This window comes from Choloepus didactylus, chromosome 24, assembly GCF_015220235.1.
Source record: "Choloepus didactylus isolate mChoDid1 chromosome 24, mChoDid1.pri, whole genome shotgun sequence".
In the NCBI taxonomy this organism is placed as follows: domain Eukaryota; kingdom Metazoa; phylum Chordata; class Mammalia; order Pilosa; family Megalonychidae; genus Choloepus; species Choloepus didactylus.
In genome coordinates, this window is record NC_051330.1 from 17,552,727 (window position 1) to 17,569,011 (window position 16,285).

Sequence of the window (16,285 nt, forward strand, 5' to 3'; positions counted from 1 at the left end):
CAAGAACCCCAAATTAAATTGGAAGATTCCTTAGTTGGCACAGATTAGTCAGTACAATCATACTCCTTGCCAAAGAAATCCCTACCTATAGCATCACTTACAGGTGGTCCCTTTTTTTGTCAAGATTATTTTCTAGAGCCATTAAGCCAGTTCATGATCTTCTTCCTAACCTCCTCCCTCATTCTAGGCTTCTGTTTAAACAACCTTCTAAAACAGTGGTCTTCAAAGTGAGGCACTCTAACCAATCTCTAAGGCAATTTTTAAACACATTCACTGAGATTATTAAAAGAGGAAGATTAAGCCATTGGGTTCTGAAGGCCTCTTAGAATCATAAGTTTGATGTTGGTGTTATCTTCTTAAAAAAGCATACTGAAATAACATATTGACACTAATGATATATTTCACTTATAATTGGAGTACACATTTAAACGTTTGGAAACCACCCCAGTAATGGCTGCTTCCAGGCTCTTCCTCCTCAAATTTATCTGAAATGGCCAGAAACAGCTGATACTTTACTTTGATTTAATCAACTCCTTTCAGAAAACTATCATGATTTCCATCTACCCAAGCTTCAGTTTTATATAAATTTGCATGCACTTCACCTATTATCTCCTACCTAATAAATTTTTACTTCATGGCAAATTTAGCATACACTAACCCTGTCCATTTTCACCTTCACTTTTCAGTTCCTCATTGCATGCCTTTCTTCTTTCAGATTTGGTTCTCTGCCTGTTAGGATGCTGGTGCTCACCAGCAATGCCCAATTAAGGTTAGCATTTGCTCCCTTTTCCTTCAGATTACTAAGACTGTTTGCAGTCTTAGCAACAAATTATCATTTATGAGATTGCCCACTATGAACCGAACACCTCTTGCCATGGTAAGCTCAAAGGTAGAAAAAATTTCATACAATAAAGTTCATAATAGGCCTTTATTTTAAATTTGTAAACAACTTTTCATTTGTCCTTCAAAAGCTAATTATAATTGGTTACTACTTTGCTCAAATAGCTTTTTCAGGTCCAAGAGAGGGTCCCTTGATTAAAACACCACCACCACCACAAAGAGAAGGCCACATGCTCTTTATAGCCCACTGTTTCAGTATTGTCATAAAACATCCAAGCTGGTTGTTTTTCCAGATGTTCTCTTTTGATGACTGTAATGGCTGGAAGTTTTGTACAAGTTCAAAACAATTAATGTTGCTATTTTATTCATAGATTCTCCGAGGTTCCTGTAATACCACACCACCTTCTGTCATAGCATTTTGTAGCCGTTTCATCTGGTTTTGAAGATCAGAATAAAAGGAAAAAGATTACATTAGTACCACAAGTAAGGCTGAAAATAAATAGTTCAATTCCCAAAAGATACAGAAGTAAACACAAAATTGGTGTGCTCCTTGCTAATTTCCCAGCCTCTGTTGGTTTTTCAGAAACGTATCTTGATAATGACACAGGTAATAAAAGAGAATGCAGAGATGTCAAGATAAGCAGCATTTTAGAATGTCATATGGACAAGATGTTACTACATGAACAGGAAAGCACAGTGGTTTGCACCATGTTTGGCACCATGGACTACAGAATCAGTCACCCTGGGTTTGAAATCCACCCCTTGTTGACTCTGAGCGAATCAACCCCTGAGCCTCAGTTTGTTTATGCATGAAATGGGAATAATGGTCCCCACCCTTACAGGTGCTTTGAGGATTAAATGAGGTAATGTATGTCAGTGTACTCTCCAGAGGGTCTGACACATGGAAAGCACTGGGTAAATGGAAACTATTATTGTTATTATTTAATTATCTAATGTAAAAAATTAACACAATCCCTTAATTAAGTACATGCAAATAAACAAATACCGAGTCTGAGGCTGCCTCCCAAGGAGTTGGCTGGTAGACCATGAAGTTGATGCCAGCCTCTAGGCATCTCTCTGCCAGCACTCTTCCTATATTCTCACAAGCCACCACATTTCTGGTCCTATAAAGATGCTTTTTAATAGCCCATTCACGAGTGGATGCTGAAACTACAACCTGGCCATTTCGATGCTCAACAAATGCTTCAATATGATGTTGAGTCCTTATAACTCGTAACCTAAATGGGGTGAGAAGAGGATAAAAATCATAAAGAATTTAATTAAATTACTTCAGGTGAATAAATGTCCAAATATTTCTCAAAAATAGTTGTACATGGTTTGGCTGATTTACTTCAACATACTTAACCTGGATTTTACTTGGGAAAAGTGTTTTTCTCTGCCTTGATGAGGACATGCTCAATAATAATAAACTAAACATGTCCACTTAACCTCAAATATCAAGGAGAGATTTGGTATCGCTGAAGAACTAAGTTTTATTTTACACACCATCTACTTCAAAAAAAGGATTTAAAGAGGCACAGCTATCTTGCTGATCCTACACTGGGTAAAGATATACTTATTGCATGATTTTCCAGCTCTCATCAATACAAATGTGAGACAGAGCAAAGATTTAAATATAAAAACTGAAATCATAGAAGTACTAGAAGAAAACATGGTAGCATTTTTTAATAATCTCAAAGTAAGGCAAACCTATTAAAATATGACATTAGACTAAATGCCATAAAAGATCATTAACTTTGACCATATAACAACAAAAATTGTCTGCAGTTTAAAAAAAAAAAAAAAAGTGAAATGAAGTCAAAAGGCACAATTATGATACTGTGAACCATGATTGTACACTGTGGATGACTGTATAGTATGTAAATATATCTCAATAAAATTGCAGGGGGAAGAAAAGGTACAATATTTTAAACTAACATACTGTTCAACTGGCTAATTTCAATAATATGTAAAAAGCCTTCTATCATCAATAAGAAAATAACTCAATACAATAGACAAAGGATTTGATCATTCACAGAAAAGAATTAACTCTTAAACCCATGAAAATATGCCTAACCTCACTCATTCAGTGTATGGACAAGACAATTCCTTGCAACACTGTGTGTAATCATAAAAGACCATCATCAATAGGGAGCCAGTTAAACATAACAACCACATAATGGAATCCTATCAAGCTACTAAAAAAAGTGAGGTAGTCCTTCATAAAAAGAATAGCAGTATTTATTGAGCACTTACTATGTGCCAGGCATTGTCCTAATTGTTGTGCAGGGATAATCCATATCTCAAAACAAGCCCATTATAATTCCCAGTTTTTCTGTTTTTTTTTTTTAGATGCTGAAACAGAAAGAGCAAGTAACTACAGCAAAATTATAACTGGTAAGTAATAGAGCCAGGATTTAACCACTATGAAGGTTCTCCGAGATGCATTCTTAAGTGTGGGTGCGTTTTTGTGTGTTAAGTGTGAGGGAGGGGAAGATGGAAAGAGGAAGGTCATAACAGAGTATATGGCATGCTAAGATTCATGTTTAAAAAAATACAAATACATGCGTAGACTACCTCTGGAAGGATACTGTATTCCCTTTTGGATTTTATACCATATATATGTATAATACATTTTTGAAATGTTCTCAAATTAAGAAAACACACGAATTAGAAGAGTTTCACTAGGCTTCTTAATGTGAAATAGCAGAAAAAACAGTAGATTTGGAAATATAGGTTCTACTCCTGGTTTTACTGGATGACCCTGGTAAAAACCACAATCTTTTAAACCAGGGATCAGTAAACTTTTTCTGTAAATGGCCAGATAGTAAAAATGTTTACGTTTTGAGGACAATCTATTGGAACTATTCAACTCAGCCATTATAGCATCAGAACACCTACCAACAGTAAGTAACTGAATGAGCATGGTAGTATTTATTCCAATAAATCCTCAATTTTCACATGTCACAAAATATTCTTCTTTTGATTTTTTTCAAACTTTTCAAAAAATATAAAATTATTTTTAGCTCTCAGGCCATACAAAAACAGGCATAGGCCAGCTTTGGCCTGTGGCCCATAGTTTGCTGACTCATCTTAAACCATTTGTTCAACAAAGAGGTAGGGTTTGCTATCTTTAAGGTCACTTTCCACTATAATATTCCACAATTCTATACTGATAATAATGTGAACAGGACAGACAAGGAAAAAGAAGAGAGAGAAAACAGATCTCTAGTTATTTAAAATTCCAAATATTAAGTGAAAGTAATAGGTTGGATGTTTCAAAAGATTTCTAGACTTGAGGTCCATATCGCTTCAAATTTGAACTACCTACTCACTTTCACTGACCCCTAAGTGCATAATGTATCTAGCAACCATAATATTTTATCTCTGTTCCATCTTCTATTATTAAACCATTAAAACTGGGGGACAGGGATGACATCTACTGTATCTTTGCATCTTCTGCATCTAGCACATTGCCCAGCAGGTAATACAGGTCCAGTATTTGTTGAATGAATAAATATATCACACAGTTATAATTTCTAACTTGTTTTATAATGCTACAGAGTCCTTAAGAAAAATTCTATTTTTAACAAATCCTTATCAAGCAGATGGGCAGCAGATAAACATCCATATGCTGCAGCTTACAGATAATTTAGTGCCCTAACCCTGAGGTTAGACAGAATATGTTTGAATCTTTACCCTAGCACTTACTAGCCCTCAATTCCCCCGTGCCTGTAAAATGGGGATAATAATTGTACCTGCTTCATAAAGCAGTTTTAAGAATTAAATGAGGAAATGTACATAAAGCAGCAACCATAGTTCCTGGTAAACAAAGTATTCAATAAACAACCATTCTTATAACAAAACATCTCATGACTGGAATAGCAGACTCCTACCTAGTCTCCCTGCTTCTACTCTTGGTCTCTTAAAAACCTATCTTCCCCAGAGTAACCAGAATGATCCTGAAAAACCAGGTCATTCAGTCACAAACTTAAAACCTCTTACAGCTTCCCACTACAGTGAAAATAAAGTCTAAATTGCTTATCTTGTTTTAAAAAGCTAACAATCTGTCCCCTCACTAGCCTTCCAGTCTCCTCTTACACCATTCACCCCTCTGCCTATTGAGCTCCAGGCACACAGGCCTTCTTTCTGTTCCTCAAACACACCAAGCTCTTTCCCACCACAGCTGTTTGCTCTGCTGGGAATGTTCTTTCTGGCATTTCACAGAGGTGACCTGGGTTTTTTCTGTCTCAGCTTTTTAAACGTTACCTCCTCAGAAAATTATACAGAGATACCCAGTCACCCTGTCTCACATCATCCTCCAAGACAGGTATTGTTTGTCCCACCCGGCTGCCAATCCCTCTTTCCCCACCCACGTCAGTTTCCTAAGAGCAGAGTTCCCAGCAGTATCTGGCATATAGTAAGGGCTAGATACATGTTTGCTGAACGAATGGATGAAAGCAGCTTGTAGGGTACTGAGCACTGCTCTGTCAATAACAAAGACTGCTAGTTACCTGTGCCAGAACTCACGGGAGGGCCACACTGTCCCCCAACCCCGCTCTTTCCTAGCTAAAGCTAGGAGTTCCAGATTCCGGGGATTCCGGTTGGTGAATTCTGAGGCAACAGCTTCATTTTCCAGAGAGTCCACGTCAGGCTTCACCGCTGGTTTGCCACCGGTTGAGAGGGCTGCGCACCCAAACTCTAAAATAAAAAAATGGAAGCATATACATTATCTTAAAAGATGAGTAATACGATCAAAACAGGATTATGATCTACCCGCCCTGGAAGAGGCACGAAATGTATATTTTGGGGACAGGGTGTAGTAATCACAAACCCAGGTCTTGGTTTCCTATTATTGTCGCCCCAATACTGTGAGCTTGTTCACTTTCCGATGGTGCATGCTGAAAATAAAATGCAACTCGCATATTAATTTTGCAGGCCTTTGGGAGTATCTAAGGAAAGTGGGGGAAGGTTAATTACCGGGGTTTCTGCAAACCGAGAACAACTTCCAGGGCCGCGAGCGAAGCGCCATAACCAGGGGACCTCAGGCAAAGCCTCGGGAAAGCCTGGCCTCCTGTTCCTCAAGGGTGTCTCAGAGTCTCCCCCGGCGCAGACATATTAACTCAAGGAAAATGCATTAGGCTCGCGAAGGTCATCAAATCCTCACCATGTGAGACACTGTCGACCCGGAACTAACATGCCGCCTGCAGCTGAGTGGCGGAGAGGGCAATCTGTTATTTCCGCTTCTCCAATCATCGCTTACGTTTAGGCGCACGCAAGCCCCTAGAGCTGACCAATCACCTCTCAGTAACGCGTTTGGTGGGCGGTGCGGATCCCGTTGTCTTAGGGCAAGGTTTATCGATGTGATCCCGTACTGGACGGCTCGTCGGTGCTGTGCGCGGCCTTTGAAGCACCAACTCTTCTAAAAGGCGAGGAGTTTACAGTCAAAAGGCACCCACAACTTCACGTTACCATGTCTGGGTCCTCTAGTAACAAGACGTAGATCAACTGTTGAATCCACACAAACCTCAGTTGGGCACGGGGAAAGAATGGGAGTGAGCGAGATGCACAGCAGTCTCTTTAAAACGGGTTATCGTCCTCCTCCAAAGAAAAATTTTCCCGTACGGCCCACGAGAAAACCTTGGTAGACTCCTGCCCCGTGTCACCCAGGTTCAGTCCCCCAAGAAGCTTACGAGTGCTGGGGAAAAACCTGGCCGACTGTGTCTCGTTCCCTGCGCAAACGTCTCCGTTTAAGGAGAAGAAATACAGGGTAAAGCTACAACCACGATTTGCTCAGAATCCCAACTTTCCCTTGGAGAGCTGCCAGCCTCTCCACCCCCAACCCCTGCACCCCAAACTCCGCCCTACAGCCGCCTTTTCTAGAAGTCGCTAGAAGGTCCCAAACTCGCATGCGCACTAATGTCCGGGGCGAACACCCACCCAAGCACCCCCTTCCTCCAGAGGCCCAAGAAGTTGACTTCCGTTCTCCTGCCTTCGCGCCCTTCTCACTGGCTTTCTAATTGGGCAAAGAAGCTGAACCGCCTCAGCGCCCGTCCGCCGCCGTTCGCTCACTTCCGGCGTGCTCATGTGTCCCTCCCCCTTTCCCCGCCTCTTTTTCCCGCCCTGCCTTGCGGTGAGGCCGGGAGAGCGGGGAGCGGAGCTGGGGCGGGGCTACCCAGCAGCACCTGCGGCGCTGCTTGCGCCTGTTCCACGCTGTCTCCGCGGTTGCGCTGGCCGCCGCCGGGTCTAGGGTACGAGACGCTGGTTTCCCGTGCTGCGATATTTGACGACCGCCTACCGCGAAGATGGAGGGGCTTTTGTCGGTGTTTGGGGACCGCAGCACTGGGGAGGCGATCCGCTCCCAGAACGGTAAGGGCGGGCGAGGCCTGGTGGGGCCCAAGCAGCGGTGCGGGCTGAGCCGCCCCACTCGGCCCCGGGAGGCCCATGGCTGCCTTCCATACACCTTTTCTCCTTTACTTTCCCCAAAACGGCTGCCCGGTGGCCCCTTCGGCCGGGCCCAAGCCACCGACCCTTCTCGACGCTTCTGGGGCGGGGCGACAGCGCCCTCCTCCCGGAAGGGAAGCCTTCTGAGAGCGCAGCACGTTTTTGAGGGCTGCCCCGGATGGATACGGGTTGGGGCTGGAAGTCCAGGGCCCCGCCTGGAAAGCGAGCCCCCTGCACCGAAATGTGACGGCCGCGGCGCGGGTCCACTGTGGGCCTCGGCCCGCACCCTCTTTTGTTTCGATCCCAGCCAGATGGAGCATCTTTCTCAAACTTGGATCTTCGTTTCGGGACCGTTGTGTTTAGTAAAGGACTTAGTTACAGCTGCTCATTCTACAGACGAGCAAACGGAGTTATTAGGCGACTTGGCTCCCTGGTTGCTCCAATGTCCAGATCCGTTTCTTATTCCCCCTATTGTTGACAGCATCACTTGGTAAAACCTGCTGACGAAATGTCGGTTGAATGTTAGCGTTCTTCGCGGTTATTGAAATGAATTTTCCCCTAGTAAATATTAATACGAATAATAACCAATGCCTTTGCTAGGACATATTCGTAAATTTGAGAAATTCAGAGGCTCTTGGGCGTCGTTTACTTTCTTTGAACTGAAACTATTCTCCTTTGCAGTAGTGTTTCTTATTTCTTTTTTCATTGTTTATCTACAGTTATGGCTGCAGCTTCTATTGCTAACATTGTAAAAAGTTCTCTTGGTCCAGTTGGCTTGGATAAAATGTTGGTGGATGATATTGGTGTAAGTACACATAACTCTTGTGTTTAAGTTACTATAAAGAAAAGGGATGGTTCTTACATTTTTGCTATGTAAATTCTGTTTTCATCAGAATCTTGGGACTGGAAGATGTATTAAAGATGAATAGTTGTCATAATGGGACTGCGGTATTTTATGGGGGTATCCGGTTTCTGTGAGTGATTTACATTGTTGGCTTTTTTCCCTGAAAATGTCTTAGGATGTAACTATTACTAATGATGGTGCAACCATCCTGAAGTTACTAGAGGTAGAACATCCTGCAGCTAAAGTTCTCTGTGAGCTGGCTGATCTGCAAGACAAAGAAGTTGGAGATGGAACTACTTCAGTGGTAGGTAGAAAACCTGATAATGGCTAAAAGCTAGTTGTTTTCCTAAAAATTTTCAGAGTGAGACCATAAGTAAATCATATGCTTCTAAATCATAAATAAGTTACATATTTAAGAGAAGAAACTTAGGTTTCTTGGGGAGTGATTCAAATACATTTGAAAAATGATGGTTATCATTAGTTTGTACAGTTTTCTGTTGTTGTTCTGGTAACATACAACACCAGATTCCCATTTTACCTACTACCATGTGTACAATTCAGTGATATTAATTAAATTCACAATATTGTGCTCCCAACACTACCATCCATCACCCTAGTTTGTTCAATTTTTGTAGAAATGAAACGTGAGATAATTTAATATAACCCTCGTTTTAAATCTTTATGTTTGGAAGCTTTGAGATTTCCTCACTACTGACAATATTATACATACATCACACAAAGGTTTAGCTAAATGTGGTTAGTTGTACTTTTGGATTTTTGTTTGTTTTCTAAAAAGTTTGCCACTGACCCACCCCAGAAATTTCCAAGATCTTTACTTTATAATAATCTAGAGGGAAGATGTTACCAATTTAAAAAGAAAATTAAGATGTTTATATTTTTAAAGGATTGGCAGTCTTGTGGGTTCAAAATGGGAGTGTGAGAAATTCACACTGTGACAGTGTAAAGATTTTGACAAGTCAGTAAACATGAGTAATAAGGTGATTTAAACTCTCAAAGATTATCCAGTACACTTGGGTAGTACAAACACTATTGTTAGATGAGGAAGACGTTAATTTTAGCAAAAAAAGCAATAGTTTGTGGGGAAATAAATATATTTCACTTTGTCCATGAAACAATGGACTATAGCTTTTCTAAGATGAATACAGAGGTCTTTGTCTAAGTAACTGAATTATGATAATGTAATTTAACAGATAACTGTAATTTCCAGAGGGGGAAAGTTCCCAGGATTTTAAAAACTTTTTTTTTTATTTAAAAATATTTCTTAGTGTTCCTCAGATTGTAATAATCTAAATTATTACAAGTCTTTTGAGTAGTTAAACTTGAGTTTCTGATAATCACTTAATCTAAGAGGAAATGAAATGTGTAGTCTTTTACTACCGTACTGCTGAAATAGTTTCTTAGGACATTTTTCTGGTTCTTATCAGACAGTATTGGTTTTCTGTATGCATTGCACATAATGCCAGACTATACTTAGAGGAGTGAATGTTTCTCAACAGGTTATTATTGCAGCAGAACTACTAAAAAATGCAGATGAACTAGTCAAACAGAAAATTCATCCCACATCAGTTATCAGTGGCTATCGACTTGCTTGCAAGTAAGATCTGCATTCAGAGAAAAATTTTTGTTGTCTGTTGCAGTACTTATAAACATTCTGTGTTCTCATAAATTAATGTTTTGATTAACTTAATTTTAATTTGAAAAGGCTTAATTTTGGTGTTTAAGGAGTAATATTTGAAGTAAGAAGTAGGGCTAGTATCTTTTGGTTCCCATTTGACTACCACTTTTTCTCTTAATAATAGATTTTAGTGGCTATGCTTATGGGGTAGATGAAAATTGCCATGATCTGAAGAGGGAGGAATTTTTGTGTCCTCCTCCTGTATGAAATGGCTGAACAGGAAAACTGAGCCTATGGAATTTTGATACTATGTGTTAAACTTGCTAAAACCAGGAAAGTTTGAAAAATAAATTTATTTATACATGTTTCCTCCCCACACTTTAAACAGGGAAGCAGTGCGTTATATCAGTGAAAACCTAATTATTAACACAGATGAACTTGGAAGAGATTGCCTGATTAATGCTGCTAAGACATCTATGTCTTCCAAAATCATTGGAATGTATCCTTGAGATGGTTCAGTTAAGTTTGGGCTTATTTAAAAAGAAAGATCCTTTGTTAGTTTTTATGCTTGGATTATTATTGCATTAGAGATCAGTAAAGCTGTATTGAAATTGCCTTTTGCCTTCCCTGCCTGTACTCTAGCATTTTGATGCCATGAGTAATAATGCTTGTTTCTTTGATTAATGGAATTGCTAAAAGGAAATAGAAGACCCTTTGAATAAACCTTTATTTTCATGTGTCATAAATATTTTCTCCATTCCAAATCTGTAGCTATCCTTAACTGTTGGCTTAGTGATGGTGATTTCTTTGCTAATATGGTAGTAGATGCAGTACTTGCCATTAAATACACAGATGTTAGAGGCCAGCCTCGCTATCCTGTCAATTCTGTGAATGTTCTGAAAGCCCATGGGAGAAGTCAGATGGAGAGTATGCTGATCAATGGTTATGCACTCAACTGTGTGGTGGGATCACAGGGTAAGGTTCAGAAATTTGCTCAGATAATGAAATTACTACAGATTGTAGCTTGTGTATGGTATTCGGATGAACTATACTCTAATAGAGTTAATATTATGTTCGATTATAGGTATGCCCAAGAGAATAGTTAATGCAAAAATTGCTTGCCTTGACTTCAGCCTGCAGAAAACAAAAATGAAGCTTGGTGTACAGGTGGTTATTACTGACCCTGAAAAACTGGACCAAATTAGACAGAGGTATGTTGAAAGATTATTTTGGGCTTTTGAAAGGGGTGTTCGTTTAGGCAACTTATTCACTGGTTGCCACTATTAGACCTATCCTGATAGTAAGCTGAAGAGAATGAGTGCTGTGTCTCATAGATAATGAAGCAAAAAATTGAAGCCATTTACTCCAAGTTGGACTGATTTAAATTCTGGTGGTAGATAAGAAAGAATTGTTAATATAATTTAATCTGCAATTTTGTCGAAGTGTTTAATGGGCTTTACAGCAGTATTATACAAAAACACAGAATGTAGCTTTGAGTTAATACACGACTTCTTTATCTCTATAGGGAATCAGACATCACTAAGGAGAGAATTCAGAAGATCCTGGCAACTGGTGCCAATGTTGTTCTAACCACTGGTGGAATTGACGATATGTGTCTGAAGTATTTTGTGGAGTCTGGTGCCATGGCAGTTAGAAGAGTTTTAAAAAAGGATCTTAAACGCATTGCTAAAGCTTCTGGAGGTATGTTTTCTGCCAGGTTTCATATGTTGTACATCACATAACCATGTCAGAGGTGTTTACACATTGGAATATTGATACCAAGCTGCTTTAGAACTAACATTTTTATTCCCTTGTTGCCTTGTATGCTGTGTGTGTATATAGAGAGAAAGAGGTTGCCTTGTATGCTGTGTGTGTATATATAAAGAGAAAGCCACTTCTCATGTAACTGGAAAAGTTCTTTTAACTTGCAGTATGTGTTCATTTCAAAAATGAAGGTAGTACCATCTCAAGGTAAAAGGACAGTTGCTTATCTGATGCCTAAGTGGAAACCTTAAACTTGTATTTATATCACTTTTAAAAATAAATGTTTCTGAATTTAAGACAAGATATTGAAGTCCTTAGGAGAAATTAGTATAAAAGAACAATGTTTACAATTGCTTACAATCTTCATAACTCTCAATAGCGACTATTCTTTCAACCCTGGCCAATCTGGAAGGTGAAGAAACTTTTGAAGCTGCAATGCTGGGACAAGCAGAAGAGGTGGTGCAGGAGAGAATTTGTGATGATGAGCTGATTTTAATCAAAAAGTAAGAGCTACTTTCTAAATTATAAAGCTGTACAAGTTTTCACTGTTCAAGTAAACATAGATCACCTTCCCATTTATTTGCTGCTATTGTCTCTCAGTGATATGAGCAGTTATACGCGTGGGATAAAATAACATTTGGCTATTGTAAATTGAGATGAAGTAATCATTTCATCTCTTCTGCATGGTCTAGACACTTTTTGGTGCAGTATGTCTAAATGTCCTATGTAAGCAGGATTTCAGAAGGGATATTTGCAGTGAATTATTATGTGGACTTACAGTTTGAACCTGTTCGCTTATTTTTGTTTGCAATAGCACCAAGGCTCGCACATCAGCATCAGTTATCTTACGCGGGGCAAATGATTTCATGTGTGACGAGATGGAGCGCTCTCTGCATGATGCTCTTTGTGTGGTGAAGAGAGTTTTGGAATCAAAGTCTGTGGTTCCAGGTGGGGGTGCTGTGGAAGCTGCCCTTTCCATATACCTTGAAAACTATGCGACCAGCATGGTAAGACTGGCTAAAAGCTTCCTTTATTATCAGAAAGGGCATGGGAGGTAATTAGTGACATTTTTAAATATATCTTGTCTGAAACCTTAACAGCTACTGCCATGGAGTTTCATTTTTTCCTTGTGTGAATAGACACCTGTCTTTTTTTCCTTAGGGGTCTCGAGAACAGCTTGCTATTGCAGAGTTTGCAAGATCTCTTCTTGTTATTCCTAATACACTGGCAGTTAATGCTGCCCAAGACTCCACAGATCTGGTTGCAAAGTTAAGAGCTTTTCATAATGAGGCTCAAGTCAACCCAGAACGTAAAAATCTAAAATGGTAAGTATGGGTTTCCATGTCATCTAGATATTCTATAATGTAGCTTGGTTTTGTTTTAAATTCACAGCAAATTTTATGCATCTTTTTAGACCTTTGGGAAAGTGGAGGCATAAAAAAGGATTGTTGGCCAGTCTTGTCAAATACTTTTACCTTATCATAAAAAGAACAGCGCCACAGGCTTCTGTTACTGAAGCACTGGTTACTAATTCAAAGGGTGAGGACAGACTTGTGACCAGTGGTGTGTCATATTCAAGCACTTCTGATTCCTAACCTCTCCCTGCTTTCCTAAGTAGGGTCTACCCACAGGAGGTCCCACATGGGCGTAGGTGAGATTATTTTAGGGTGATCCGTATCCATATTTTTTTGTTACATATTTTTTCCATATCCACTTTTAACTCATAGTCAACTATATAAGAGGTTCATCCATCAAGTCCTAACATTTCCCAAGATTAGCATTTGAATTTGAAGTGATGGGTCACCTAATCAGCTTTTCATGGGATGGGATGTGTGTTTTGTAAGAGGCCATTTAGTAGTTTCTTTTCTCAATTACAGGATTGGTCTTGATTTAGTCAATGGTAAACCTCGCGATAACAAACAAGCTGGGGTGTTTGAACCTACCATAGTTAAAGTAAAGAGTTTGAAGTTTGCAACAGAAGCTGCAATTACTATTCTTCGAATTGATGATCTTATTAAATTACACCCAGAAAGTAAAGATGATAAACATGGAAGTTATGAAGATGCTGTTCATTCAGGAGCCCTTGATGACTGATGTGATTTCTCTTTTATTTATAACAATGTTAAATGTAAATTGTCTTGTACCTTGAGTATACACATTAAAGTACAAGCATTCAAGCTTGTGAAGTGGACGGTTTCCATCTTCTGTTTGGTCCCGTTTTCATACATTTCACATATTATTAGTACAGTTGAAAGGAGATGAGGTTCAAGGTTAGTTCAAGCACGATTGTTAGAACAATTTCACCCTCTCTGAACACACATTGCTATCCCCATCCCACCCCCAATGCATAGGGCAGCAACACCACGGTTCCCACCAGTTCTTTCCATCGTGTGTAACAGGGTAACAAGAATTCGACAGCCAGAGGCTCCAAGAGGGTGGCCCAAGGCTATAGCCCCTCCTTGAATGTTGACCTAAAGGGGAAGAAAAGATTTACCTTAGAGCATTTATTCTACTGTGGACTTATGGCCCTAAATTATCCTCCTCTTTCAATAAAATTTTCATTTTAACTGCTTAGGAACTCATACCTCTGCAGCATCTTTTCCTGCCTTCCCTTGTTCCTTAGTATAAAAATGGACTTAACTTATGAGAAGAATTTTAATGCCTTGTCATTTCTAAAGTAAACTAAGAGTCAGTCACAGCTTTTTGCCTTGGGAAGCAGCAATAATTAACACAGGTGAACCCAAGTCACAGCGCTGTGTCTGCACCCATTATCATATGGTCAATACCTAAGAAATAATATCTAATAGTACTTAATTACAGATACATGTGTTCTGCTGTTTATGATCTTAAAATTATAGTTGAGTTTGCCAGCTCTGCTAAGGACTACATGATCATGTTTACCTTCTCTGGATTTAAGCCCAGTTCTTTAGCTATTGCAACAGAGAGGACTGCAAAGGCTTCATTGATTTCAAATACATCAACATCCTCCAGTGACCAGCCTGCTTTAGCAACCTAAAGGAAAGATGAATAAAGGTGTAAGAATTCGGATGAAATGACCAAAGTTCAAACCATCGTTCCTCATTGTAGAAGTAAAGACAGAAAAAGTAGAATAAACTATCGTTTTGAAGGATTGTTATAAAAACGGCTGCTTCAGGTTCCTAGCATGTCATAAAGTTGAGGTGCTCATAATAAAACATCCCTTAGAAATTGAAAGCTGTCTTCACATTTGAACCAATACCATCTGCTACATGCAGGAGAGGTAACAGCAGAATTGATTCCTCTAAAGAGTATGCAATCCAGATGTTCTTGGCTGTCTTTGTGATAGAGGAAGTAGGCTAGATACAAAATAAAATAAGCTTATTTAAAGCTAACAGGAAGGCTATGAAGTTGTATCTCATAAAAAGGAAACCAGATAGTAAATATGAAAACTTCAAGCACAAAGCTGGCATTCGAAGTGGAAATATCTGAGTTCAGGATAAGGGTAGGGTAGGGTAGGGTGGGGGGATGACAAATTTCAGATTATTGGTCTAGTCCCAAAAAGGTTACATTACCAAAGCAAAGGATAGGATCTGTCGTTCACAGTGGCACTCACAGCTTGCTTTATTGCTGCAATTGGTCCTATTCCCATAATGGAAGGATCCACACCCACTTGTGACCAGGAAACGATCCGTGCTAGAGGTGTAAGCCCACGGTGACTGGCTTCTGACTTCTTCATGAGAACCACAGCTGCAGCGCCATCATTTATTCCTGGAAAATATTAATGTCCTCATTTCGAAAATAATATTGACCTCAGTCACACATCTGGATTCCCACCTAAAGGCATGTCAGTTATTCTTAAAACATCTCAGTAATGCTGTTTGTCATAATTCAAAAGACTTTACTGGTATAGGTAGAAGTGGAAAGTTTGGCAATTTCACATCACTGACCACAGAACATCCTAATCAAAGGGTGTGGGGTTTATGAAAGGAAATGGGAAAAATAAGTACGTTTAGTTGGAATGTCAGGAACCTAAATCCATTTTTTAAATGTGGGTTAAGTCAATTCTCATATATAGAAATGTTTTACTGTAGAGAAACTAAAACAAATGTATGGATTAATTTGGGGTATTAATAGTTAAAGAATTGAAATAAAGTTAGAGAAAAGAGATTGACTTGGTAGCTGACTTTGCATAAGATAGTAGAGCCTTAACTGCCTTCCAGGAAATCGAACCTGAAGCATTAGCTGGGGTAACTGTTCCTGTTCCATCTGTAAGAAAGCAGGGCTTCAGCTTGGACACAGCTTCTATGTTGCTCCCATGGTGAGGAAACTCATCAGTTTTAACTTCAGTAGGCTCTGCAAAAACGACAATTACCCAAAGTTAGTACAGTGATGGCACTGAATGGTCAGGATGTCTGCTGGATTTCTCATACATGATAAAGATTGATCTCTGGAGGAAAGGTTTCCTTACATAGATACCCATTTTCATTCCACCAGGAGGAAAGTACACACTATTAGAAGAATTATTGTTCTCAAAAGTGATCTCAAGGAGGCGGGGCAAGATGGCAGACTGGTGAGCTGTATGTTTTAGTTACTCCTCCAGGAAAGTAGGTAAAAAGCCAGGAACTGCGTGGACTGGACACCACAGAGCAATCTGTCTTTGGGCATACTTCATACAACACTCATGAAAACGTGGAACTGCTGAGATCAGCGAAATCTGTAAGTTTTTGCGGCCAGGGGACCCGCGCCCCTCCCTGCCAGGCTCAGTCCCGGGGGAGGAG

The 16,285-nt window shown here is 39.7% G+C and overlaps 3 protein-coding genes and 2 non-coding genes across 6 annotated transcripts in view; 3 read left to right on the forward strand and 2 right to left on the reverse strand.

The window, feature by feature from the left end:
• Window positions 1-909: 909 nt before the first annotated feature.
• On the reverse strand, window positions 910-6,634 carry MRPL18 (mitochondrial ribosomal protein L18). Of its 2 annotated transcripts, none has more exons than XM_037817719.1 (4): window positions 5,821-6,634; window positions 5,355-5,541; window positions 1,996-2,078; window positions 910-1,273 (listed from the first exon to the last, which is right to left on the reverse strand). In XM_037817719.1, exons 1-4 carry the CDS (start codon window positions 5,870-5,872, stop codon window positions 1,206-1,208), a joined length of 390 nt encoding a protein of 129 aa, XP_037673647.1. In that variant the 5' UTR covers window positions 5,873-6,634; the 3' UTR covers window positions 910-1,205. The 2 variants fall into 2 exon arrangements, with proteins under 2 accessions (XP_037673647.1, XP_037673646.1); XM_037817718.1 differs by having other exon boundaries at window positions 1,847-2,078; window positions 5,821-6,044.
• A 357-nt stretch (window positions 6,635-6,991) lies between these two features.
• On the forward strand, window positions 6,992-13,719 carry TCP1 (t-complex 1). The gene is made up of 12 exons (XM_037817709.1): window positions 6,992-7,209; window positions 8,004-8,089; window positions 8,304-8,432; window positions 9,646-9,743; window positions 10,153-10,263; window positions 10,558-10,739; window positions 10,849-10,975; window positions 11,290-11,465; window positions 11,908-12,031; window positions 12,343-12,535; window positions 12,690-12,853; window positions 13,406-13,719. Exons 1-12 carry the CDS (start codon window positions 7,146-7,148, stop codon window positions 13,620-13,622), a joined length of 1,671 nt encoding a protein of 556 aa, XP_037673637.1. The 5' UTR covers window positions 6,992-7,145; the 3' UTR covers window positions 13,623-13,719.
• LOC119520153 lies at window positions 9,912-10,050 on the forward strand. The gene has a single exon (XR_005214144.1). It is a non-coding gene; the product is annotated as a small nucleolar RNA SNORA29 (small nucleolar RNA).
• Window positions 12,097-12,226, forward strand: LOC119520152. Its single transcript, XR_005214143.1, has one exon. It is a non-coding gene; the product is annotated as a small nucleolar RNA SNORA20 (small nucleolar RNA).
• Window positions 13,616-16,285, reverse strand: part of ACAT2 (acetyl-CoA acetyltransferase 2) — a 40,525-nt gene continuing 37,855 nt past the window's right edge. The window contains exons 6-9 of the mRNA XM_037817710.1: window positions 15,738-15,860; window positions 15,121-15,275; window positions 14,430-14,540; window positions 13,616-13,999 (exon numbers count right to left, since the gene is read on the reverse strand). Coding sequence (XP_037673638.1) covers window positions 13,829-13,999; window positions 14,430-14,540; window positions 15,121-15,275; window positions 15,738-15,860 — 560 coding nt within the window. The 3' untranslated portion in view covers window positions 13,616-13,828. The remainder of the gene's footprint in view (window positions 14,000-14,429; window positions 14,541-15,120; window positions 15,276-15,737; window positions 15,861-16,285) is intronic.

Excerpts from the sequence above, each read along its gene's own strand:
- MRPL18 (XM_037817718.1), bottom strand. The coding sequence starts at position 5,872 with ATGGCGCTTCGCTCGCGGCCCTGGAAGTTGTTCTCGGTTTGCAGAAAC. Across the intron at positions 5,542-5,820 it reads CTCGGTTTGCAGAAACCCCG|AGTTTGGGTGCGCAGCCCTC; the intron begins GTAATTAACCTT and ends TTTTTATTTTAG. Across the intron at positions 1,274-1,846 it reads GGGAGGCAGCCTCAGACTCG|ATGAAACGGCTACAAAATGC; the intron begins GTATTTGTTTAT and ends CTTCAAAACCAG.
- TCP1 (XM_037817709.1), top strand. The coding sequence starts at position 7,146 with ATGGAGGGGCTTTTGTCGGTGTTTGGGGACCGCAGCACTGGGGAGGCG. Across the intron at positions 9,744-10,152 it reads GGCTATCGACTTGCTTGCAA|GGAAGCAGTGCGTTATATCA; the intron begins GTAAGATCTGCA and ends CACTTTAAACAG. Across the intron at positions 11,466-11,907 it reads CATTGCTAAAGCTTCTGGAG|CGACTATTCTTTCAACCCTG; the intron begins GTATGTTTTCTG and ends AACTCTCAATAG.